General features: G+C 45.7%; 1 protein-coding gene across 3 annotated transcripts; it reads right to left on the reverse strand.

Moving 5' to 3' along the window:
• Nucleotides 1-1,637: 1,637 nt before the first annotated feature.
• LOC142994660 (ras and Rab interactor 2-like) lies at nucleotides 1,638-24,529 on the reverse strand. Of its 3 annotated transcripts, none has more exons than XM_076145463.1 (13): nucleotides 24,311-24,528; nucleotides 18,117-18,255; nucleotides 14,473-14,567; nucleotides 13,983-14,181; nucleotides 13,661-13,775; nucleotides 12,614-12,686; nucleotides 11,979-12,070; nucleotides 8,361-9,800; nucleotides 5,497-5,579; nucleotides 5,088-5,313; nucleotides 4,497-4,628; nucleotides 3,327-3,490; nucleotides 1,638-2,928 (listed from the first exon to the last, which is right to left on the reverse strand). In XM_076145463.1, the coding sequence occupies exons 2-13, from the start codon at nucleotides 18,183-18,185 to the stop codon at nucleotides 2,605-2,607; spliced, it is 3,012 nt and encodes a 1,003-aa protein (XP_076001578.1). In that variant the 5' UTR covers nucleotides 18,186-18,255; nucleotides 24,311-24,528; the 3' UTR covers nucleotides 1,638-2,604. The 3 variants fall into 3 exon arrangements, with proteins under 3 accessions (XP_076001578.1, XP_076001579.1, XP_076001580.1); XM_076145465.1 differs by having other exon boundaries at nucleotides 2,789-2,928; nucleotides 3,288-3,490; nucleotides 24,311-24,529; XM_076145464.1 differs by lacking the exons at nucleotides 18,117-18,255; nucleotides 24,311-24,528 and adding an exon at nucleotides 14,771-15,685.
• Nucleotides 24,530-24,690: the final 161 nt, after the last annotated feature.

The following is a 24,690-nucleotide window of genomic DNA, read 5'->3' on the forward strand; positions in this document are numbered from 1 at the left end:
GTTTCGAATTTCCCCCAATCTCACTAAAGCCTCCCCATCTTCTGCACTCAGGCCGCTCTGCCTCCTCCGCTCAGCGCGTCATGTTCACGCCTCAGACGAGCCTCCGAACATGACGCCTCAAAAGCTTCTTAAAATCCACTTTACGAGACCTAACATTGTACCAGCGCGCAGCAGAAACGGAGTCAGTGTGCCGCAATGAATATGCGGTAACCATGACGCTGCAGAGCTGAGGCTGTTTTGGAAATGTCTCCCCTGTCCGCGCATCCACATTGCACAACAACAACACTGGTGTGATTTCACAGCAGCGGGATGATGATGGACGGGGTTCCTGCGTGAGTGTCAGGTGGAATTTCTACCCCCTGAAACTGCGCCATTTAGGCCTAACCAGCAAACCATCCACAAGCCCGCTGCTCCCTTCTGTCAACATACACCTCCGAATCTTCTACGCCACCAAAACAACACTGCAGTATAAACTTTTTACATGATGCACTTTTACATCACGTTTGACTCCTAAAACGACCTTCGCGATGTTGTGATTAAAGGATGCGGACGAGTGTGTGTTGTCCGTAAAGTGTTAGAGAAAGACGTGGATGTCCTGAGTCTTACCTTGGGTCTGTTTGGTGCTTTGGTGCGTTCAGGTTCTCCGTACTTGGCTCCGTTAGAGATGCTGCCTGCTGTGCTGTAACCACAGGGACGCAGCGAAGGCACCGATCAGCCTACTGGCGTCACGCGCGTTGTATTCTATCTCTCCTGGAGTAGGGGCCGTGTTTCGCCACGAGATGGCGCAATGTTACAAAACAAAATTATCAATGGAAGGACCCTCTGAAGTGTGACGCTCAACAGCTTTTCCATGGACACACTAGATTTTTTATGTTGGCAATTATTGTTTTTATCTTTTTGTACTTGAATGAAATAAATTTGGGTTGTACATAAGTTAACATTAATAAAAACAAAAAACATCTGCTGCTTCTTAATCTTTCTGCAATATAATAAAACATGCAGGACCTATGAAATACATACATAGATCACATCCAAAATGTGTGATTGATCAGTGGGTCAATGTAGAGGACAGGTCAGGCTCCCATCCACAATGCTGCCTCCCCTTTCCCAACTACCTACCTGGACTGCTGCTCCAGGATCAGGACTCCCTGGAAAGAACTTTTGAATAAATCAGTATTTTCCTCTGCCTCTCCTCTTATCACACAGGCTCCAGAAAGCCCATTGACCCTTAATGCTTTGTTACAGGAAGTAATTCAGCCAGCTGGACCCTGGCAAACTGCACAATAGGTGGTTGTGAATTTGTGGCTTATTGTGTAGGCCCCCTTAAAATGACTAATAAAAGGAGAGAGAGGGTCAAGGCAAGTTACAGTTGCAGCAAATTCTACCTGATGGAGTTTGATCAATGTCACACTTTCTCGCAATTCATTATCTTTCATAAGAGCTCGTGCATTTCTAAAATACTACAGTTAACTGCCATCAAGGTACACATAAATCTGACCGATCACATCCCAGACTTAATATCTTAAAAACAAGAAAGCATTTCATTCTTCTCTCAGCTATAACATACATATAAAAGTGTCCTGAATAATATTTACTGGAGTCAGGAAGTAGCCTTGTTTAGATGGACTATTGTGCAGAGACTTTAATATATGTCCCCAGTCAGCTTTTCACTTTTATAATAATCAATAGAAACAGTGTTTTGAAATACTTTTGAGAAATCACTGGCATAATCCCAAGTCTAATATGAGAAATATTAATTAATTCAGAATACAAACAGCTTTCTTTGTCACTTTTAGGATGAAAAAGAAACTTGAATATATAAATATTTCCACAAAGATATCAAACTACAATTGACCAGCAACTGCAGAAACACAAAGGAGCAACAAAAACAAGATCATGCCTTTGACAATTGTTCTTTTTCCTTAAATTAATGTTTAAACTGGAGAAGTTAATCCGGTTTTAGGAAGATAATGTAACACTGGATGGATGCTGAAAGCTTACAGTATGTTCATTTCTTTTTGAAGGCACCTGGAATAACAGTCATTAAGGCTGAGGTTTAGCTACAAAAAGGGAAATATCATGACTTCTGCTGGGAGGAAGACACAGGTCTTCATCTTTTCTCATACGACCTCACTTCACACATTTAAACGTAATCCTGCAAATCAGCCTCTACACTTCCTCTAACAATTTCTATCCAGCACACGGCCTAACCAAAGCAGATATGGGACAAATAGCGTCCACAGAGACTTGTTGAGTTGTTAGTAACTCACTTAAAGTCTTCATTTACGCTATAGGACTCATACTTGTTATTAAGCTGAACACATCCTCAACGAGCGTCACCATGATTTGTCACTTTGACACATAACGGAACCACAAATACACACTGAACTTTCCTGAGTACCTCTTACCACTTGGTGGCTTGTCGCAAAAACAAAAATGGCATCAACATTCTGCTATCTGCACTAATATGTCCATACATATCCTGTTTCCTTTTTCAATTGTCCTTAAATGTGGCAGCAAAACAAACCAGTGAAACGTAAATACAGTGAGACTCAAGTCAAGATCAAGTGCTGCATGCTGTTACGTCCTTCTTCCCCCACTGTTTCAGGTTGAATGGCAGTTTCTGTGATGTGTGTTGGCAGGGATACACGGGTTGAGGTTAGGGACCCTCCTGTAGACAAAGTGGAAGGTCTGCGCACGGGGCCGGCTGTGAAACTCGGCTTTGATTCGCTGAGGATGTGTGTCCGGGGCGAGCTGCTGGCTGGTGTCGGCAGTGATCAGGAACAGTGCGTAGTTTTCAGGATCGGAGACTCTGAGCTTGAAAGCGCAGAGTGAGCAGATCTCTTCTGTGGTGGAGTAAGGGTAAACGGCCACCGTCTTCGCTGTGCAGCCCGAGTCGCCTTCCTGCAGCGCCACACGGAGATAATTCTAAAGAGGAGAAACCAAGAGCGTTTAAGATTCCGCAGACTTAGCTTTCACATGCGTGGCTGAAAATAAACGCACAAATATCTCAACGACGAACACGAGCAAGCAGGCAAACAGCAGGCAGACAGAACACGAGCGGTTACAGCTGAGAGAGGACAAATGTCACATCCTGTCAGCGCAGTAGTTACACCTGAACAGTCTGAAAGTCACACGCAACTGGTGTTAATCAAGAGACTATGAAATCTGATTTGATAAAATACAAAGAAATGATTTTAATTTGTTATTTTGGGAAAATAAATAAATCCATGCATCGTCCAATGTCTTTAGTAAAGTTTGGATTTGTTTGGACAACTTAGACTCACTGCCTTGGCTTCAGGCTGGGCTCAGGTCAGGCGTGATACCTGAAAGTCGTCCACAGACGGGGCGGCGCGCTGGGCGGTGCGCCGCCTGTGCCACTGGTGCAGGGTGCTCTTGGTCTCAGAGCTCAGCACCCTGGCTGCCTGCTCCTCCTGGAAGTTTTTGATGAGGGCCATGGCTCCATAGGCACTGGTCAAGTAGTAGCCGCCTGAGAAAGGAATGACAGACGGAAGTGTTGAAGCACGGCATGGAACCTCGCAGTGACAGTTCACCAAAGATCTGCAAGTTTATCTTAGTATTCTATCTTAGTATTCTATTCTGCTCTTGAATTGTTTCCAGCATATCTAAAGGGAGGCAGTGGCTCAGTGGGTAGAGCTTCTGCTTGGGAACCGGAGGATTGCCGCTTCAAGCCCCTGCCGAGGTGCCCCTGAGCAAGGCACCGAACCCTCAATTGCTCCCCCCTCTGCGAAGGGTGGTAATGTAATGTAAGTCGCTTTGGATAAAAGCGTCTGCCAAATGGTCTTAATGTCCTGTAATGTAATATATCAACCCAAAGACTTAATAAACAAACAAGTTAGCAGTGCCTGATGAGTTATTAAATAGGTCATCAGTAATCATAGACACTGTGGTGTGGCTTTATCAAAGCCTCAAATGTAAGCATGCACTTTTTTCAAGCACAGGGAGCAACACACAAACATACACAATGTTGAATTCAAGTTCCAGACAAGTTGACGCTAATAGGAAAATATGTCTTGAGGGAGTGTTCAGAGTCCTTTCTCCCTCTGAACCTTTTCCAGCACATTCAATTCAAGCACCGACTGGAATTTCCTACCAGTGTTGACAGGGCACCTCCACCCTTTGCCTACATTTCTCTCACATGAGCTGTCTGCTAAACTGAATCAACACGGGGTTGTCCCAGGTACGGGCCTGTGATTAAGGAGGAGGGGGGGGGAAGTCAGGAAAAGGAGTTCACTCAAATTCCTTTAGAATAGATCAAGCATCTTTTGTGCACTAAGCATTTAAAATTTCACTGAACGGCCTTCAAAACCTTTAGAAAAGAATTTCCTTCCTGGCAATCTAAACAACTCACAATGAGGCTTTTTACTTCTTGTTGACAACCATGTTTCTCCCATGTTTGAAACAGAATGTGAGATAATGCAGATGAAACATTAAATGCCTGATGAATCTGATCAAATGAACACACACACACGCACCCTCGCCGTGCAGCAGAGACGGGTCCAGCAGCTCCATCATGTACTGGATCTCTGTATCCAGCTGAGGCGAATCGCACTGAGCCACCACGTAGGTCAGCATGGGCAGGAAGTCATCAGCGCCGTACATCCTCCCTGGAAGGAAGCAGACGCGGGGCAAAGAGGCAAGTTAAGGCAGAAGATGGGTGTGGTGGGGGATACACAAGTCAGCCAGAGGATACAACTACTGCTCACACTGAGGACTGGATCTAACCCAGGAGGAGAGTGGAAGAAAGTTCAGCAACACAGGGAATGTATGAGGAATAGTTTCTGTGTAAGTGCCAGGGTCCATTTCTCCCTTTGTATGTTGACAGATAACATTCACACACACACAACAGATCGCGGTTTCATGTAGTAAACCAACAGGTTCCTTTCTGATGCAGGTAGCAGATTCAGATCCGTGTCAGCGGTGCATTTGTGAGCTCGTGTGACAACAAGAGCAAAGACGGTGCAGAGATGCCTCCATGCTTCATCAGCTTCTCTTTCTAACTTTCCCTTCATTACTGTCCGCCGCCCCCCGATAGAAGGACGCCAAAGCCGTCGTCGTTCACACACCTGAGTTATCCTGCATGATGGTGTAGATGAGTTTACACACACGCAGCAGCAGTGACACCTTTTTCTCCGGGGAATACGTCTTCCTCATGTTGAGGAGCTTCTGGCGGATCTTCTCTATGGCCAGAGCGTCGGGGGGCACGGCACCGTCCACCCCCAGCTCGTGAGGCTTCTTGGTCTTAGCCAGGGCCAAGTTCTCCCTGAGCTGCTGCAGAGCTCCGCTGCTCACCTGGGGGAGATTATTAAAGGTTTGCATTAAAGACGATTCATCCTCTTGACCACGTTGTTACTTTAGCGCTGAGTGAGGTTCGGACTTTAGTACACAGAGGTTTTATAGTTCCATAGTCTTAACAAGTCAAACACCTGACTTCTTAATCACACAAGACACCGCAACATGCCCTTCATCTCTCACCTGGAAGTCATGTAAGGCCACCTCCACCACACTCTTCAGAGGTTTAAGTACACACTTGTGCATTGCTTTCTCCAGCACCTGGTCTGTAGAAAATCACACAAGCACATTAAGACACAGATAAGAGTAAGGCAGCATGCAAACACTCTAATACAATACAGGAACACAGAACACAACACAGAATTAGGATGTAAACCATGAGTGATGACTTCTGGTTGGGTGGTAAGGTTCGGTTGGATAGGGACAGTCAAAAGGTTGAGCTCAGGCATATCACAGCTCCATCGTCACCTCACAGCAACATAAGCATCAGATCGGTTCCTGCCTACCTCAGTTATGTGCACTATGTCACATGTGCACAATTGTGTCTTATTGTTCACTGGCAGCAGCACACCGACACAATTATTCATGCAAACACAAGCATTCCTTGGCGACACCCCCGGCACAATGTTATACACGCTCCTATACAAATAAGCTTTGTATCTTGTTCACTGTAAGAACAGATTAGTGAGATTTGGATTTGTATTCCTGGATGCCTGTCATGTTTATTTATTCATATGCATTCCATCCCTGTGTGGAGGGCAGACGCTCCTGGATGAGACTACAGTCCTACACTTTCTTGGTTCTTCTTCCTGGCAGCATTAAGTCAGAACCACACACACACACATGTTCTGCCACAGCATAAACAAGCGAGCAGGCACACAGAGGAGTCATTGTGTGTGTGTGTGTGTGTGTGTGTGTGTGTGTGTGTGTGTGTGTGTGTGTGTGTGTGTGTGTGTGTGTGTGTGTGTTGGTGTTATGAGTCCCCCGGGGGCTTTTCATTCCTTTATGGTTGACATACGACTCACATCCTGGTTCTAATTCATTTAGTTTAAAGATGTTTTGGAGTGTTTTACATTCCTCTGGGTGACTTTTGTCCGTGTGTTGTTCTGTTTTTTTGTGCGTGTTTGTGGCCCCCGGGATCAGTCCCAACCACATTAAGGCGAGTGTGCTTTTCTTACACAACAGCACAGGAATCCTCTGTCTGTGTGTGTGTGTGTGTGTGTGTGTGTGTGTGTGTGTGTGTGTGTGTGTGTGTGTGTGTGTGTGCGTGTGTCTGAAGCAAAGACAGTGAGGTCACCTGAGGTCAAGCTCCTAACAACAACAATCCCTAAAAACTCATGAAAAATGTGCGTCATTGACAAGACTTTGATCCTCACTCGTGTACATAAACACACATTTCACACATTACCCTCGACTTCCTGGCTTCCTACAGGCTACGTGGTGCATTGAGCAATATTTGTTATTCAGCTACAGAATGATTCAAATGCTTCCCTCAATAAAGAAGGAAAGTCAGTGGAGTCATCTTTGTATTTTCAAATAACAATGAACTATGAAATGGAATGCTACAAATCTATTATTACAAAGATCTGATCTATTAAAGGACGACCTGCTTTTCATTGAAATGTTTTATATCATGTTCTTTGGATCAGCACTATTTCTCACACACACACACACACACACACACACACACACACACACACACACACACACACACACACACACACACACACACACACACACACACACACACACACACACACACACACACACACGGTCCTGATTACAGTCCTGATAATGACAGCATTGCCTTTTCATCCACATCCTCCCCACTTGTGTGTATTTCTGTCATGGGGCCCATCTTCCATTTCCTCTTTATCCCTTCAAAATATTCCTTACTCATCGTCAAAGTCACACATTTGGACTTTAAGCTCCTCCTTTGCTACAAACGCAACACATTTAGAGCCAAAGTGAAGCATTTCTCTCCCCACATGTCACTTTGAACTCCACATCACCGTCCTCCCTCTTAATATTTCACCAAACCGTCTGGATGGGACGACAGATGTGAACTCTGCTCCACTTGAAACATTCTGTGGCATTTTAGTGTCACATCAGGCAAAGCACATTTTACTGTTGCATATTCCAGTCTGCCAAACAAACAATAAAGCTTGTTTATAGAAACACACATGCAGCATTACTGTTCCTGTCCTTCTGCACTCTCAAAAACTCCACAAACCTCCTGAGAGAGGAGGAATATCTGCGAGTGTGTGTGAGACAATATGTGTGTATCTGTGTGGTGTGTTTGCGCAACCAGAATGGATCACTTCTCTGGTCTGCGAACAAGGCTTTTGCTGTTATTGTTTACAATGGACAAGGGCTGTGAGATGACTGTGGAGACGCGGTTACATATTCATGCAAATACTCCAAGGCCACAATTATCCAGAATAAATATCTATCTTTCTTTGATAGAGCGGCTCACTGTACTTTCACAATTAGCATGAGCTCGATGAAACATGTCAGCCCCTCATTTTATTAAGGTTGGAACCCTCGGAAAGCATGACAACACGATTGATATGTGACCTTTGTACCTTCAAAATAAAGGTGCCAACGAGATGAGGCCTAGAATAAACTCCCCGGCACGGCACACTGGCATTTCTGTAACTCAACACTGAAACAGACTAATATGGAAAGCTGCAAGTGGGAGGCATGATCCCTCTGGTCAGTAGCAACGCCTGGCACAAGCCGAGCATTGTCCATGAATGAAGTCATTTTGCTTTTTTTTTGTTTTTGCAGGAAGAGCAAAGAGGTTGTGCTTCCCTTCTTGTAGTGAAAACTTGAGAGAGAAGTGGTTTCAGTAACAAACTGGACTGACTAACAATGTATGACGAGTGATGTGAGGAATGACATGTTGGACACACACACACACACACACACACACAGGTCAACACACACCCACACACTCGCCTACACTCATGAAACCAACAAAGGTCAGGCCTAATCATGCTTTAAAGTGACAGCAAACACCAAGAAACCATGAAGGTGCCACTCACCGATCTGATCTTCGGGTATGAGCGATTCCAGCGGAGGGTTCAGTTCGGAGCTCTGGCGCAGGTAAGCCTTCATCTGGGTCATGAACTGCCTGAGCGTCTGGAGGAAATCCACTCCTGACGTGTGGCAGCTCCGGTTCTCCTGGACGAAGCTGATGTAGTCCTGGACCAGGCAGCCAAAGTAGGAGGTTTTATCCCTGGACAGCTCGGCGATCCTCTTCACCGCCCGTCTCTCCGGCGTCACCAGAGAGCTGAACACGCCGCTCACCTTGCGGAAGTGTCCCTTTAAAGCCCGGGGTATGATGAAAGGCCCCCCGCTGAGGCCCACCACCATCTTTCGCCTGCGCGCTTTAAAGGGCGTGCGGAGGCGCATTTCCAAGTCCGTCTCTAGACTGACCCCGTAGTCTTCCTCCTCATCTTCCTCCCCCTCTTCGTCGTCCTCGCTACTGTCCTCGACTGTGTCCTGAGGGTTAAGGCGGTCTCCCGGCGGACCGGGGACAAGGCCGAGGGAGAAGCCGGGGGATTGGGAGTACTCCAAAGAGTCGGAGGATGAAGTCGACATGCTCATGTCGCTCAGCCGCTGCCGTCCCCGCGCTTTGCCCGGAGGACTGACCGGACTTCCAGCGCCGTTCTCCAGCTGCGTATCTCCAGCAGGCTGAGGCTGGCAGGGGGGAAGTTTGGCTCGGGAGAGAGCCTTGGCGATGGTCTCATCATCCAGGGCAATGTGGCAGCGGTGGGCTTCCAGATCCGGCATCTTAGGGCGAGGAGGCGGTCGACTTGAAGGCACTGGGACAGGCGAGCTGGTACTTTTAGATGGGCTGCTGTGCTTGGCACCCATGGATGGCGGAGCAGGTGCAGGGCGCTTGCTCGGGGACTGATGTTGCCTGGGAGACACGGCTTTGCTCTCTGGCGCGCTCTTGGGTTTGGTAGAGGGTGCCGGTTGCCCAGGTGGGGGCGGGGCGGGGCGCCGGCGCGGCATCGAGCGCGGAGGAGGGGGCCGGGGGGGCGGAGGCCGCGACTTCCCGTTCAGTTTGGTCTCGTCCGCGTGTACTTTGCTCTTTGGATTGCGGCTGGATGGCTTGCCGGCGGCGGATTGCACCGCATTCCCCGGGTGACTATCCAACTTGGCAGCGTGCGAGGGCGGTGACGCAGAGGACGGAGAGTCTTCCTCACAGCTTTGGTGCTGATGGGTCTGGAGGAACAGCGGGTTGACAAAGCACAGCGGCCCGCTGGAATGTCTCCTCTCCAGGCGACGGACGGGTGGACGGGCGTGCGACCTCAGAGTTGGGGGGGCGCTGTCACACTGCGCCCCTGCTGCTCTCTGCTGAGTCGCCTCATCCACACCGCTCCTGCTGCTTCGCTGGGGGCTGAGGGTCCGGCTCAGGGGGCGACGCGGAGGAGGGGAGGAGCGACGCTGACTACACAAGGCAGAGTCCCAGAAGCCTGTAATACACACACACACACAGAGGAAAACATTAACCAAGTCAAACATACTTCTGCTTACCCAACTCAGAGTTTCCAGTAAGATAGCGAGCGTCCTTACACAGCTTTTGTTAAACACACGCAAAGAACAAAGGCCGCATTCCAAACTATTACTGAGTTACAGCGCCAGACGTTTCCTCTAACTTTCTCTCTGAAGCGACCCTCCGTGTTGCTTCTCGCCCTGATTCCTTTGAGTGTTTGGCGGCAGAAATGCTGTGACTTCAGCCTCTGCGTCTCTTGGCTCTGATTCACTGGGTGCCGACACACACACACACCCAGAGACACGCAGAGGGAGTCGCCCTTGCTAATCACATAGTGGGAGGGCATTAAACACACACACATGCACATCCACAGCTCAGTTCCTCCACCCCTCCTTCCTGCTCCGTTTTCCTCTCACATACTTTGACTGTGTTTCCTTGTAGTTCTTCAATCTGATGTGGAACTCCTGAGTTTGTTTATTCAATGTCCTGAATGTGACAGTGGAGAAACGTGCTCGTATTGTTTCCTCACTGAATCATTCCATTGTCTGCTGCTATTTGTCATGACTCTCTCTGAGCTAACACACACACACACACACACACACACACACACAGCTTTACAGGAGGAGAAAGACACTACTGTATATGTACTGGACTGCTATACTGCACACCTCCGCATCAAAAATAGAGATCCAGTTGCTACTTCACTGTCTAGAGACTGAAGCTTGCTTGTGGCATTCCCACTTGGTCCATCTGAGCAAAGGGAACACCTGACACTGTGGCTCTATCTCCGGTGCAGCAGGATATCCACCCTCTCTCACCCAACGCCCAAAATAACACAGACGGAACGCACCGGGATCTCACATCATAGAGGATTCTGATTGGTCACAGCCGGGGACTGTCGCTCATTGCTTCTGTGAGAATTGATCGAGGATATTCCACTGAACTGTACCTCCTACATATCGTGCTCAGGTTACCAAAGAGAAATGAATTCCAGTTGCCAAAACCTGCATGCCGGCATTACGACATCATCCGTGCTCGCTGGAAAGGCAAAGACGGAGCGAAACCACCGCAGTATTCAAATGTGTTATCGGGCTGGAATAAGCTGGAACTGACCAGAGGGGAGCACGTGTTTGTGTTTCAAAATGTGCACGAGCAGATACCATAACATAACAAGCCCAGTCTGCTTTTAGCTCTTTAAATAGAAGCTTTCCAGTGGAGAAGGCGAGTTTATGACCGTGTGTTTCCTACGAGAGGCTCAGAAAGTGGAATAACAGTTTAGCTTCACCAGACTCGTCCCACTTACGCATCCAATGTTATTACGGCGATACGGAAGGCAAAAAGGCACACGGCGAACACTGACACCCACTTCTATTCATGCAGGAATGTCGGCATGCAGACGCGTTAAAAAAAAAAAAAAGCTTCTCAGAGGCGATGACACAGTTTGCACGCTTGCTCATGACTTTAGCGTGTTACAGCCGAGCACCCGTGTGTATGTTTGAATGTGGTGTGACAGTGTGTGTGTGTGTGTGTGTGTGTGTGTGTGCGTGTGTGGATTTACACAGTGCACAGGCTGGTTTTCCACTTGCCACTCCCTTCTCCCCACACTAAGCACTGAGCAATGCGCAGGCCTCCACTCTAAGAAGCTGACTCACTGCAGTTTCGCAGCAGCCGAGGCCTAGAATAACACGGAGAAAAGATGGAGGGAGTCCATCTGCTGTGAAGCCAGAAGCCAGAGAAGGCATGAATTAGCAAAGAAAAAATAAATCTGTTTCCTAAAAGGTTGGGCAAAGAAATATTGGACCTGTCCCCGAGTGTTATGTTATTGAGTTTGACATAGATGAGTGCATTTGTTCAGCACCACTTGGATCAAAGACACATGAAAGAGCTAGGGTGATAGTTTTACATATTCAGCCCGTTTGAAGATCAGTGAAGTTCCTTTCACGTGATGGCACTGCAGTACGGGAAATCGATTCACGTGCAGAGACTTGCACCATACTTGAGACTGCAATGTACTTGGAGTACTTTAGAATATGTTTACTGTCAGACTTAGGTAACAACCATGTGGTAATGTAGGAGGATCATAACAACAGATGACATTTTGTCTTTGTTGAATGCGTATTTATGAGTATTACACCAGGCAAGTCAGAAATTGCTCTACCTGCTCCGAGTTGAGCCACCTCCTCCAGTTCTTTCTGGGTCTTGGCAGATGCAATGGCTTCTGGGAGCTTGAGTGTGAAAGGCAGGACATCCCTGAATGGGGAGAAAACATCGGAATTAAAGGGAAGCCTGGAAGAGTGTGGAACTTTCTGTTTGAAAGTTGCTTTGCAAAATTGATGACAGTAAAAGTTTAGATGGTAAAACAAAAACCTGCATACAGACTCTGTGAGTGAAGCACTCCTGCTGTGAACTAATAAAATACCTTTGTGCTTTTGTTGTAAATGGAATCATGACTGTGATTTCCACGCATCCCCAAAATCTGTGATGCCTTTGAGAAATATTGGTTGCCACTTTAATACAAGATCCATCCCTGCACTCAATACCAGGTTTGTTGTCTTAGGCATTAGCATAGCATAGCACAACCTCCCTCTATTTCCTGAGTCTGCGTGCTCCTGCCAGGCTGGCATGATAAAAACATGAGCCTCAGGATTACTGAGAGTTTACTGCTAACTCTACTGAAATGACTTTCATCTGTGATGAGTTTTCATCCTGCGATCAGAGGAATGGCACCGAGGCAAAAGACAGTTATGGGATGGACGGTGAGACGGAGAGAGAGAGAGTAAGAAGAGTGTTTACCTGCTAACACAGTAGAAAGCCACGAGCCGAAACAGATCTGCAAAGCTGATCCCCGATCCCTCCAGGAAAAAGGCTGCGAACAAACAAGATATACATTGATTGAGCTATAATTCAAACACTGGTAATGCGTGGTTTGTATCTGGTTTTATGTGATACACGGTAAGAATCACTGAGAGACAAACCTACCAAATGACAGTGGGTATAGTATTGCTCAAGTATTGCTCAAAGATGTGTGTATTTTATTCAAAATAAGTGGAAAACAACCATGTGGATCAGTTTCACTAATAGATTGATTTAGCTGTTGCGTAGCTTTAATATCAAAAGAAGTTTGATCTTTGAGTCACACACAAAGCGACATGTCATCGAGGCATACTAAAATAAATATTCATTTTGAGTCGGGTCACACTCTCACTTCCCTTTATCTACAGTATATCTGTGTATGGGTTTATTTGAGTAGAAAGTATGTGGGTGTGGACAGGATGTGACATCGTTAAGTGTGTGCTCTGCAGTGCAGCATGGCGGTGGAGGTGAAGGAGGCTAAAACAGTCATCATCAGCAGACACACTGCAGGGTTTTACTGCAACTAAGATGGGGCCACTGTCACTGGGGAACGAAGTGAATTACATCCAATCACAAGTAAATGCTTTCAATTTTTGATTTAACAAATGTAACAGTTTTGCAATTTTCAAATTAGTTGAGGAAATGTCCAACCTCTTAAATAATTAAATCTTCAATCTATGTAATATCAAACTCAAACAAAAGGTTGACAATTTGATGAAACAGAATTTAGCTCCAGCTATCAGAATGTAGTGGAGTTAAAAATACAATAATTATTTTCAGGATTATTCAACAATTGGCGTACAATTTTGACTCAACCTACACTGAAATTATGTATTGGCATAATGAGTTACTCCCCATAATTCAAATGAATATAATCTATAGGAACATACAGTACATTTGAGTAAAACAGTATTTGCAAGTAATTCTAATATTATTCTTTTCCCTTAATGGGCTACCAGATACAATATCCACAAAGCGTATACTCACTGTACTGGTTCTCTCTGACAGGGAAGTGCCTGATGGGAGGTCCTGACTGATTCTCCTTCAGACGGACAGAGAGAACTTTTCTCTGCAGAGTGGGCGACTTCCTGACCAGGAACACCTGCCACAGACATTCACAAGATTAGCTTCCTGCTATGAAATGAATGAAACAGGATCTTAAACGTATTTGTGAAGTCATAAATCAGCATTAAGTCCATTTGCTATCACCCCATAGCAAAATCATCCAAGTGTTAGCACAACCCACAGTGTGTGTGTCAAACCGTCCTGTACATGTCCCAGTATTGAGTGGAGGAGAATGCTTACTCACCCCTGGTGGCTGTTTGAGCAGCATGTGTCCAGCTTCCTCCTCACTCAGTGACAGCAGCAACCACACTGAATGGGTTTGAGTCAGCCGGTCCAACACGCTCATCCTCCTCCTTAAGGAATCATACCCAGAATCCCTTTCAGCCCCAGCCCCGCCACAGTGGGGGGACTGCAGGTACATGCCGCTCACCTCCCTCTCCAGCCTGCCAGAGGGCGACAAAAGGCAGGGACTGAATACATCAGAATGAGTTGAAACACTTACTCCACCCTCTGGTCTGAATGAGTACAGCATGTAGGCAAAGAATTGGAATTCATAAAAACTGCTGGTAGGAGCTCGGGTTGGAAGAATGTATTATTATTATTTGAAAGCTGTACAAAAGGCGATGTCAATCACCACTTCAGATTCAGCAGCATTGTTACAAATACAAACCTGAAGGAGTTGGGCTTACTAAAGGTTTGGAATGTGTGAGAAATAAGCAAAAGAACAGCCATACCTTTGAAAGTCAATGGGCTCCTTGTTCACAGGTGGCGAAGTCTCAACCATCTCCTTCTTCAGCTCCCCAATTTCCAACGCAAATGTATCAATCAGCTGCAAACAGAAGGAATGAGAAGTGTTGACTGATGAGGGAACACAAAAAGGAGAAGAGAGGAGAGGAGGAAGATTAGTAAACGAAAGCTATAAGAGTTCCTCAGAAATAAATCAGAAAGCTGAAAAATTCAAATAGAAGACTGTGGCAGATTACTGGTCAAACTAGAATCAAGGGAAACACTTAGTCACTTTCCTGTCTGTACCTCATTTCCTTTAGACAGGAAACATGGAAACAAAACGCAGTGATGACCCTACAACCAACGTGTAGACGAGATATATTCCACGCTTTACTGTGCGCTCAACTCCATCCAATGCGTCTCAACCTGAAACTGTGATTTGGATCACGAATGACACGCCTGTTTGGATGGTAATCTGAGGAGGAGTAAACATCTGGATAAGGCAGCCGGGGAGGAAGCTGCTTATCACACACAGGACGTGGTTGCTTGGTGTACTATTTTCAGGGAAGGATCAAGAGATAGGGACAATAAGCAAGGTCAAACAATGTTTATCACCGATCCAGCATGTGTCAAACATCCTCTGTAACTAGAACACTTTATATTCAGAGAAATAGGAAGTAATGTCAAATATAAGGAATACAAATACAATATGAGTTACACATTTGAAAGTGAAACAACATTATGTGGATGTTAGTGGAGCTTTCTAGTACAAACTCAGCCAGCGTACAACAGCAGCCCCCTCTCTCCACGAGGGCTGTAATCTATGAGACTGAGCACAAACTTGACTCAAAGATGCAAAGATGTGAATGGTCTCTAATTGGAGCACTGTTCTGTGACTGAGCAAACATATATGAAAGCTAAAAATGAATACAATTAACTACATTCTCACCTGCACTTGGCCGATGATCTGTCTGAGTTTGGTCGCACCCAAACATCTAAAACTACATGATAAGTTATCCCTTTATAGCAGTACAAAAGCCTAGAAATATACAAATAGACCAAAATAGTTAATAAATAATAAATATCTACCAGACCCTTATTGTTGACATACATCATTGTTGTGTATTTGTCTGACCCTGCCTGGTTTAGTCATGAAAACTTTGACCTAGAATTCGTTCAATGTTTTTTTTTATTTTTCAACCACTGGGTGGCGCCATTTCCCAACATTTCCCTCCGTCCCTGTGCTGCGGGCCAGACCGCAGTAACCACAGGCCTCTCCCAAATCCCCCCAAGCAGGACTAAACGGAGCCAGTGATGTTCAACCCTCCAACTCCTCCAGCTTTCTGTCAGAACTTTAGAAAACACAATATGAGTCAACAAGTCAACTTCAGTGTTATGAAAACTGATTCACATCAAGTGTAAGGCTAAAAGTTGCAGGATGTCCTTTTACATGAAGGAGAAGGGAAAGACGAGGAGTTCTTGGAAACTCCCTGAAGTGTAAAGTGAAGGTCGGGTTGTTGAATGAATTCCTCCTGAAGCCTCACTGCTGACGCCCATAAAGGCCTTACTTTACAATGATACATTTATAGGATCATGATGAATCATAAAGACTTTGTATGATGCTTGTCTTGTAACATGGTGTCTTCCATCCACACCTGGACCACAAAGAATTCCTTTTACTTGCTTTTTTGCAAATCAATCTCATTCTGAAAGCACTAAGAAAGGCAAGGCACTCCTGTCCTCTATGTTACCTTCATAAACATCCCTCACCTCATTCATCTCTGCTCGTCTCTACTGGTTTCCTTCACTCACACTCATTCATGATGCCCATACACACAGCTGCAGCGTCAGAGTAGGCAAAGATGCTGCTCTAAAGAGAGCTGAGACATACACACACACACACACAAATCACTTCACTTAAATAGTCTTGCACACAACTCTCTCTCACACACACATCACTTCACTTAAATAGTCTTGCACACAACTCTCTCACACACACACACACACACACACACACACACACACACACACACACACACACACACACACACACACACACACACACACACACACACACACACACACACACACACACACACACACACACACAGGGGTGGCTTTGCTCGCTCAGCTCCCTGTAGTCGGTGCGGTGTGTGTGAAGAGGTAAGCGTTTCTCTGCATGGACTGCCCCAAAGATGTTGTCAAAGGGAAACTATGTGTTTGGTTTTGACGCACAGACACGTTCAGAAAGCTCCTTCACAGGGATCAGAGAGGATGGAAAAGGGGGAATAAGGAGATTCAAGTCTGGATTGTTGGACAGATTGTTTTTGAGGTGTTTTTTATAAGAAACATAATGATCTAACCTTGCTGCAGCGAGTCACAGTTCAGATTCTGCTGTCTTTACAGGAAAGGGAGGGGGTGTTTATGTGCGTGTCTTACTTCTAAACAGGGATATAAACAGGAATAATCAAGCACACTTTCACTTTCTACTTCTCTGTAGTTGTGTTTCCCAGCAGCTCAAGTCTTAGTTTGTCTTCTGTTACATAAGTGGTTGTGGAAAAAAGTGAAATTAGTCTCATTAATGCAATCATGTAGGGGATAACTGCAGATCACGTGTGGTTAAATGTTATGTGGTGCGACTTTACAATGGCATAGTCATGAGGTTACTTCACCTCTATGTGTTGCCTTAAATGGAGCATATCAGAAGCTTTAACATGGAAAAAAAATGTGCTGAGTCCGAGCTTCTGGTGTCTAAGAGCTCACAGAATCCAAACAGTCAGCGGAGAGAATAATTTATGGGTTTCAATGTTTGATAAGTAGAGAAAAGCAAGAGTCTTACTGCATGTTCTCCTTATGTGTGTGTTCTGTTCATGACAGAATGGATAAATTAATGAATAAATAAATCTAAAGACAAAATGATATCAGACCGCTACCACATATCTCTGTATTGGAAGGACCTCACTGCATTCACAAGAGGGAGATCCTAGAAGTTAAGAGGTCAGAGGGCATCAAGCCAATCATTGGGTCACCAAGCAAAGCAAACGGTGGGGAACATTCATAGACAGTGAGGTATGTGCACGATGGCGTCCGGCAGGAGGAGAGAGGAGACAGACTCTAGCTCCTTTTCCCTCCGTGAATAAATCAGCTTTCCTGAAATAAAGCAATGAAGTGTTTTAATGAGACAAGCAAATGACACGGAGCACATAGTTCACATGGGAGGCTCTGTGGAAGAGGGAGAAGAAACTCTCTGCTCACGACGGGAGGGGGGGAAGAAAGAAAGAAGAGATGGAGAAGGGGGAAGAAATATGAAAGAAAGGGAATGAGGCAGAAGAGCGAAAGAGACGGGGGAGGAGGAGGAGGTTCATTACATGAGTGAGTGTTTGTCAAGCTGCCAACAAGCTGCAGCTGCTTTACTTCACTTCCAGCTCTCTACAGTCCCATGGCTGAACCACTGCAAAAACACCAAAAGGCCAACTCTGCTTTTAGACTTCATCAATCAGCGGCGTCTACAAAAGTACTCAGCCGTAACTAATAATGTCAGCATTTGAAAGGCAGAATATACATTTGACAGCTGAGACGCCATTAATTATGCGTGAGATTTGACAGCGGTTTGAAACCCGTCCATCCATCCATCCATCCAATCTCTCCTCACCTTAAAGAAGCTTCCACTCCTGTCCATGGGGCCGCTGCCGAGGCGGTCGGGCAGTCTGCTGGAGGCCATGTTGTTTTGCTTTCTCGGCAGATCTGGGTCACTCTGAGGTCTGCGGCGTGAGGTTTTTGCGCCTGGAGCTCTGCGGGTCAAACGCACAAAATCAGTCCAGACACTTTCAGGCTGCGGCGCAAACCAGAGGAAATTCCTGTTTGGGCCTCGGTCAGCACAGCTCCAGAGGAATCCCGGCAGTGATTATCCCCTTTTCTTCACCCCTCTACCCCCTCGTCTTCATCTCATATTTGCCTCCATACTTTAGTATCTCGTCTCAATCCGTCCATTCTTTTGTCGCGACCCTGTTTGAATCTCATTACCTGTCTGGATTCTCTTTCCCATGTCCTCATACATACATAATTCATTTTCCATCCTGGTTCCAGTTCTCAGTTCCAGAGCAGCTTCCCTTCTCTCCCACCCATAGAAGAACCGGCGGACACTTCATCACATTGCTGAACTTCTAATCATTGCGTTTGTAATCCAAAGTTAAAATCTGGTGTCACTTTATTTACATAGAAGCTACAGCGGTGCAAAGAAATATCACAAAAGAATATACTTGTTACATGTGCTTACTAATTACTTCTTTAGAACATAGACTTTCTGTTTTCTGTCATTATCTTTATCTCTCAGTCTCAGCCCCTCTCTCTCTCTCTCTCCCTCTCTCTTCAGCCAGGCGGAAACTATTAGGCCAGCTCGTCCCTTTCTGGCAGAGGTTCACAGCTGTGGTGAAACGGGGGGAGATGCTTCGTCCATCCACACATGCACTTTCATCTCACTCAGGAAGGAAGGAAGCCCCCCCCCCCCCCCCTCCACCAGCGTAGGCAGAGAGGGATTCGAAAGAAAAAAGAAAAGAGAAATGAGAAATGAGTCTGGAGGATCTGAGGAGCAAAGCTTTCGGAATTGTGCAAATGTGAAACAGAGCATTACTAAAGAAAACAGAGATTATGTTTGTTCACCAACATCGAAACCAAACGCACACAGCAGAACTCCAAACTGCCCAGAATGATTCATGCCTAATGCCAGATTGCAGAGAACATAACTGGGTCACGTCTGCAGAGAGTGTGGTAGCATGATGCCGGAACAATAGCAGGTTTGCCATCACAGAAAAGTTGAAAGATTATGGAACTTTCACCTCAGCTCTTTATTATCATCTTTATTAACTGTATTTTAATAAACTGTGATTCCAGATGTCAGATGGTCGATGACAACAGATGATGCGTGGTCATTTAGGTGGGATAAGAGCCGCCACTTCCTCTGCAACACCAGAGAAAGTACGTACGGTGCGTTCTGTTCTGAAACCTCTCAAACCGCTGTGTGTATGTGTGTGTATGAGCCTCAGCTGCGAGTAAACAAAGACACATCTGAGAGTGACTGGAGGGACACACTGTTCCTAAGGTCACACACACACACACACACACACACACACACACACACACACACACACACACACACACACACACACACACACACACACACACACACACACACACACACAAACACACACACACACACACACACACACAACCTTGGGTCAGTGTCTTGGCCCCTCTTATGTTAAAAGCATGTGACGTATTTGCATATGCAGATTCAAAGTGCTCTTCCTCACAGGGAGGAGGATGAACTTGAACTTTCTCTGTGAAACACTTAACTATGATTCTCTCTCCCTCAACACACTCGAACCGCAGCCACAGGCCCGACCTCAAATCACAGCTTCTGCATTCTTGTTATGTGAACATTCAGAAGCTGTGTCTCAAAAGGAGAATACATGCTTTGTAATGTTTTAATCAAGAAAGAAATGTATTTGCAAACTATTGTGATGCATTGTGAACGCTGCAGTGAAAAGGTCAAGAAAATGCCTGACTACACTTTGATTACGCCTTTCTGTAGATCTCTGTGCACACTGGGTGGAAACACTCGCTGTCACATGAGGCGAAATGTTGTAACTTCTGTCGCTTTTGTAGGAATATGGTCACGTAGCTGTAAGTTGAGGTTAAACACGTATAAAATGTCTGCATTCATAGGTTTCAGTCACTTCCAGGATGTTTCTTCTCTCCTCTTACTTCTTATTGGCTGCTACAGACTGAAATGACATTATTAGCTAAAAACCCGGCCTCTAGAAAAGCCTGCTCTGTCCCGATTGGTCACTTTGCAGCAGGCACTGAAATGGCCCCGCCCCCCCACACAGACAGTGAGAAACAGATGTTCACTAACCTGCTATTTAAATTCACACGTTAGATTTGGATGGAAACGTCCTGGATACATTTTTAGAAACGTCCACTGAAGGAATGTAATAAAGATGGGGAAACGCCCACTTTAAGTACAGTACTTGAGTTAACATATTTATATATTCTCAATCTCCTCCACTAAGCCAGTGGTTGGAAACCATGTGGAGCAGCAGCAGCACCGCCCCAGCCATAAACATTCCACACCAAAAGGTCACACACACACACACACACACACACACACACACACACACACACACACACACACACACACACACACACACACACACACACACACACACACACACACACACACACACACGAGCCGCTTTCTGCTTCTCTGCTCTGAGTTCCCACCACAAACACAGAAACACTCCCCTTTAAATCAGTACCAGAAAGGAGGGATGATGGAGAGGAGGTGGGGTGATGTCCCCGCGTCTTCTCCCCCTCCTGTGAGCGAGGGATTGAGAGGAGGAGAGGGAGAAGCGAGCAGATAGGGAGGGAAGTCTAGCGTGATACGGCGGACATTGTAATGACGGTGCTTATACTTGTTATTGTTGAGTCATGGAGGAGATATGGATGAGGAGCCGAAAGACAAACAAACTCGAGCGGTGGATTCCAGTGAAACCCCGGGCCAAGTCTGAACATAAGCTCACCGTGGCCTCGCAAAGGCTTAGATGAGAACAAGATAACGTTACAGGCTGCACACTCGCACACACACTCACTCACTCAGAGGTGAACTAAACACAACATACTGTTTCTCATGTGCTGTACTTGCACTCAGAGCCATGTTGAGGTACTGGTCTGGTATTTTTATGTTTTGTAAGACTTTCTACTCCGAGGCACATCATGGGTAGTCACTCGGCAGTTTAAGAGCCCATTTATCACGAGAAAAGCTCATACTCTCTTACATTCCTTCCTGTTTTGCGCCCTGCCTTTCACGATTTCTTCTCTTTCCTTCATCCGCTACGTTTCCTTTGCTTCCTCCCATCCCCTCTCCTAAGCTCAACACTTTTCAATCGTATTTACCTTCATATTTACAGTGCTACAGTTACGTTTTGAATACCGGATGCACTTTTGTACGGTGTTATTGCTGCTTCTTCCATCAATGGTCTCACTCAAAAAGGGCAATCGTCTCACTATTTTGCATCCCATAACTTCTTTTTAGATGAAGGAAGCACATGTGTGTGTTGACCCACATATCGACTTCTTTGAACTAAGACCAGACAAGCTTTCACAAAGCCTCAGAAGTCGGGCCTGGCTGCGGCAGAAGACGGGTATTAGTGTGCCACTGTGAAAGCATTCAGCGTTAACATCCCCTGAAGGAACGCTTTAATGGAACGCCGGTAACTTGAGTGGCTGTTTTCCTGTCCGGTTAAAGATGACATCACTTTTCACCAGCCTGTGGAGCGCTCGGTGCTGCTGCCTGGAGCAGAGAAGAGGCCTGGCTGGACTTGCCTTGCCTCACCTAACACGTAATCTTTCTATGAAATCTTAACTGAATCTAGCCTGGTAGCTCTGAGATGCATCACACACACAGTGAGACATTGTAATCTAAAGCAATCACGTAGCAGCCGGCCCCCAGCTTAGATTCACTTCCCTTAAGGCAGTGCTGAGAGAAGGCAAATCACTTCTCTCTAAAAAGCCCTTCACGTACCAAAAAACTCCAGGTTCTTTTATTAAGATACTTTTCTGCTGATTCACCGTTTGTTAGTAAAACACTGAGCCAACAATCCTTCATTTGCAGCTCAGATAATCTCTTCATCAGATTCCAAACAAGCTTTGCTGGGGAAATTGGCTGTTAGGATACTGACTAACATCTGCTCACTGCTCATTACATGGAACAAAGATGGCTACAGGGGAAAAAATGCTTGTTTGTGCATAATATTCAGTTCAAGCAGGTCTGATATGGTTCTGACAGACACCCTCTGTCAGAGCTGTGAAACGGTACAAGTCTGCAGTCTTACTTACAAGAGCATCTCCAGCTGTGAGGGTTCTTCTTCTATTACATTTGGCCTTTACATTTTCTCCTGGAGGAGAGGAAGATCCCCCGCACAGGGTCCATCTGGTCCAGAATAAGTCCACAAGATGCTGGACTGGGTTCCATCGCTTCTTTGAGCATGTGCTCTCTTTGCTGAAGACACACAGGGGCACGCCGGCTGGACTCAGGAGCAATAAATGATCGGGTCTCAGAGGCTCGAGATCGTCCGGGTCAGTGGCCTGACCTCTCACATTATTGTCCAAATACTTGGACTTCCTCTTTCAATTGGGAATTAAAGACTCTTTGCATGACTCTGTGGCGACACTTATTCATTCAGGTAGAAGCTGAAGGATTGTTTGGACAGCCTGTGGGGATGTGGTGGCCTTTGTGGACCAAAGCGTTTCTTCTCAGCACATCTGAGGCGACATTCAGTGAAGAGGTGCCCCCCAAAGAGGCGCACCCACATGCTAAAGTCTTCTTTGGGCTCCAGTAGCCTGTCAATCACTTAAATCGATATCTACCATCATCACTATTGGCTCCTCACGAAATCTTGAGAGGATGGTGCCTAGTGAATTAGTACAGCCGGGCCATTGCAGCAAGTCACTGCTCAGGGACTGGTCTCAAAATCAGGCTTTGCAGGAGGAGTGAGTTTGCTTTAAAAACAACTTTTCCACAAAGTAGAAAAACAGAGCCAATTTTATGACTCACAGAATTTGCATTAAAATAAGCTTATTGAAAAGAAAGAGGCTGCCTGCCCTGAAATAAACAATGTTCTTACAAATATGCTGTGTTATTCACTTTCAGACAAAACCTGGGGAAATAGCGAACTATAGATTTACTGCCAGCTAACGAATAAAGTGGTGAGGACAGAGGACTAAAGAGACAAACATGAGGGCGACCAGACGTCCCAGTTTTCCAGGGACAGTCCCTGTTTTCGGTGGCTTGTCCCCAGCTTGAGTGTGATTGGTTCAGCAGCCCTTTCGTAAGTTCACTTGCTTGGCGACATGTTAGGGGCCGGTGTAAAAGTGTCCCGTCCAGACCAGAGAGAAAAATAAGCCACCATCTCATGCTCACGTTTTCCATTCACTCTGAATGCAGCTGTGCATACACACACACACGCAACACAAACCTGCGGTTAGGAGGAGCAACATGAAGTCAAGGTGGGATAGTTTAGAGTTGGATATTTATTGAGTTTGTTTTTTTAAGAGATATCTACTCTTGTCCTTTTTACAATTACCGCAATTTATGAGTATAATGAAGTGATATAAGAGCCCTTAGAAGTACCAGCAGTAGTTCTGTCAACAGTGACTAGTTCTTGTTGATGATTTGCCTGTTGTAAATGCTTTTCACCAGTAGGTGTGAGTAGTACAGCGAGCAGCACAACAAGGTGATGTGCTCTTCATAAAGACGTCGTTCGTGGCTGATATGTTTGACTCTTGCTAGCTCACATGCTAAGAACTGTGTTAGCTAATACATCTTTTAAACGAGAACATTTTCAAAACTTTTCAACACCCAAAAGTTTCCAAAAACACCAAAAAAAAGGTCAGACTGAACTTCACATAATGAGACACATAATAAGAAACTTAAGCAAACCGTGTGGTTTCGGGGTCTGGACACATGAATAATGTGTGTTTTCACAATGCGGAAGTAACTTTAAAGACACTTTTAGCGTAAATAGAAGAGAATGTTGCGTGTTTTATAGGTGTTACTGCAGTGTTTAGATGGAGACATAATGATTTCACTTCATCATTCCGTGAAAAGACAGGAGTCTGAACTCCACTGATGACGTCACATACCGTTAAAAATCATCATATCTGATCCTGCGCTGATACAGAATCACCAACACGTCCCAAAACTTTACTACGTACGGCAACAAGTAAATACGCAGATTAAGAACGCGCGCACACACACGCACACCAAACAAATGGTCTGCAACTCACCAACAGCCGCTCCCTTCACCGGGATAAGTCGACGTTTCTCCCCCGTTAGACTCCATGTCTGGAAGTTGCATGTGACGCAGTGCTTTAATTCGGGTTAGTTTGGTTTGTTTCGGGTGACGCTGAGATGTTTAAGCGCTCCATAAGTGTGTCCGGCTCCATGGCGTTTACGCAGCACACACACACACACACCAGGGTCTGAGGAGGAGCAGAGGAGCTGTGGTAGCATGAAGCTCCACCTCTGAGACTGGAAGGTGATGCTGAGATTCACCTGGACTCTTTCTTTCTTTCTTTCTTTCTTTCTTTCTTTCTTTCTTTCTGAAGTAACAAAATCATTATGTAAACCTTCTTCTCTTTTCACAAAAGATATGATGCTAAAGAAA

This window comes from Genypterus blacodes, unplaced genomic scaffold (genome assembly GCF_046128005.1).
Source record: "Genypterus blacodes isolate CSIRO-AG114 ecotype Tasmania unplaced genomic scaffold, CSIRO-AGI_Gbla_v1 ptg000030l_1, whole genome shotgun sequence".
Lineage (NCBI taxonomy): Eukaryota > Metazoa > Chordata > Actinopteri > Ophidiiformes > Ophidiidae > Genypterus > Genypterus blacodes.

Bases quoted from the DNA above. Each gene is read 5' to 3' on its own strand.
- LOC142994660 (XM_076145463.1), bottom strand. From the start codon at position 18,185: ATGGCCTCCAGCAGACTGCCCGACCGCCTCGGCAGCGGCCCCATGGAC. The intron at 12,071-12,613 runs GTAAACACTCTT...CTCCCCATTCAG, and splicing joins GCTTTCTACTGTGTTAGCAG to GGATGTCCTGCCTTTCACAC. The intron at 9,801-11,978 runs GTAGAGCAATTT...TGTGTATTACAG, and splicing joins GGTGGCTCAACTCGGAGCAG to GCTTCTGGGACTCTGCCTTG.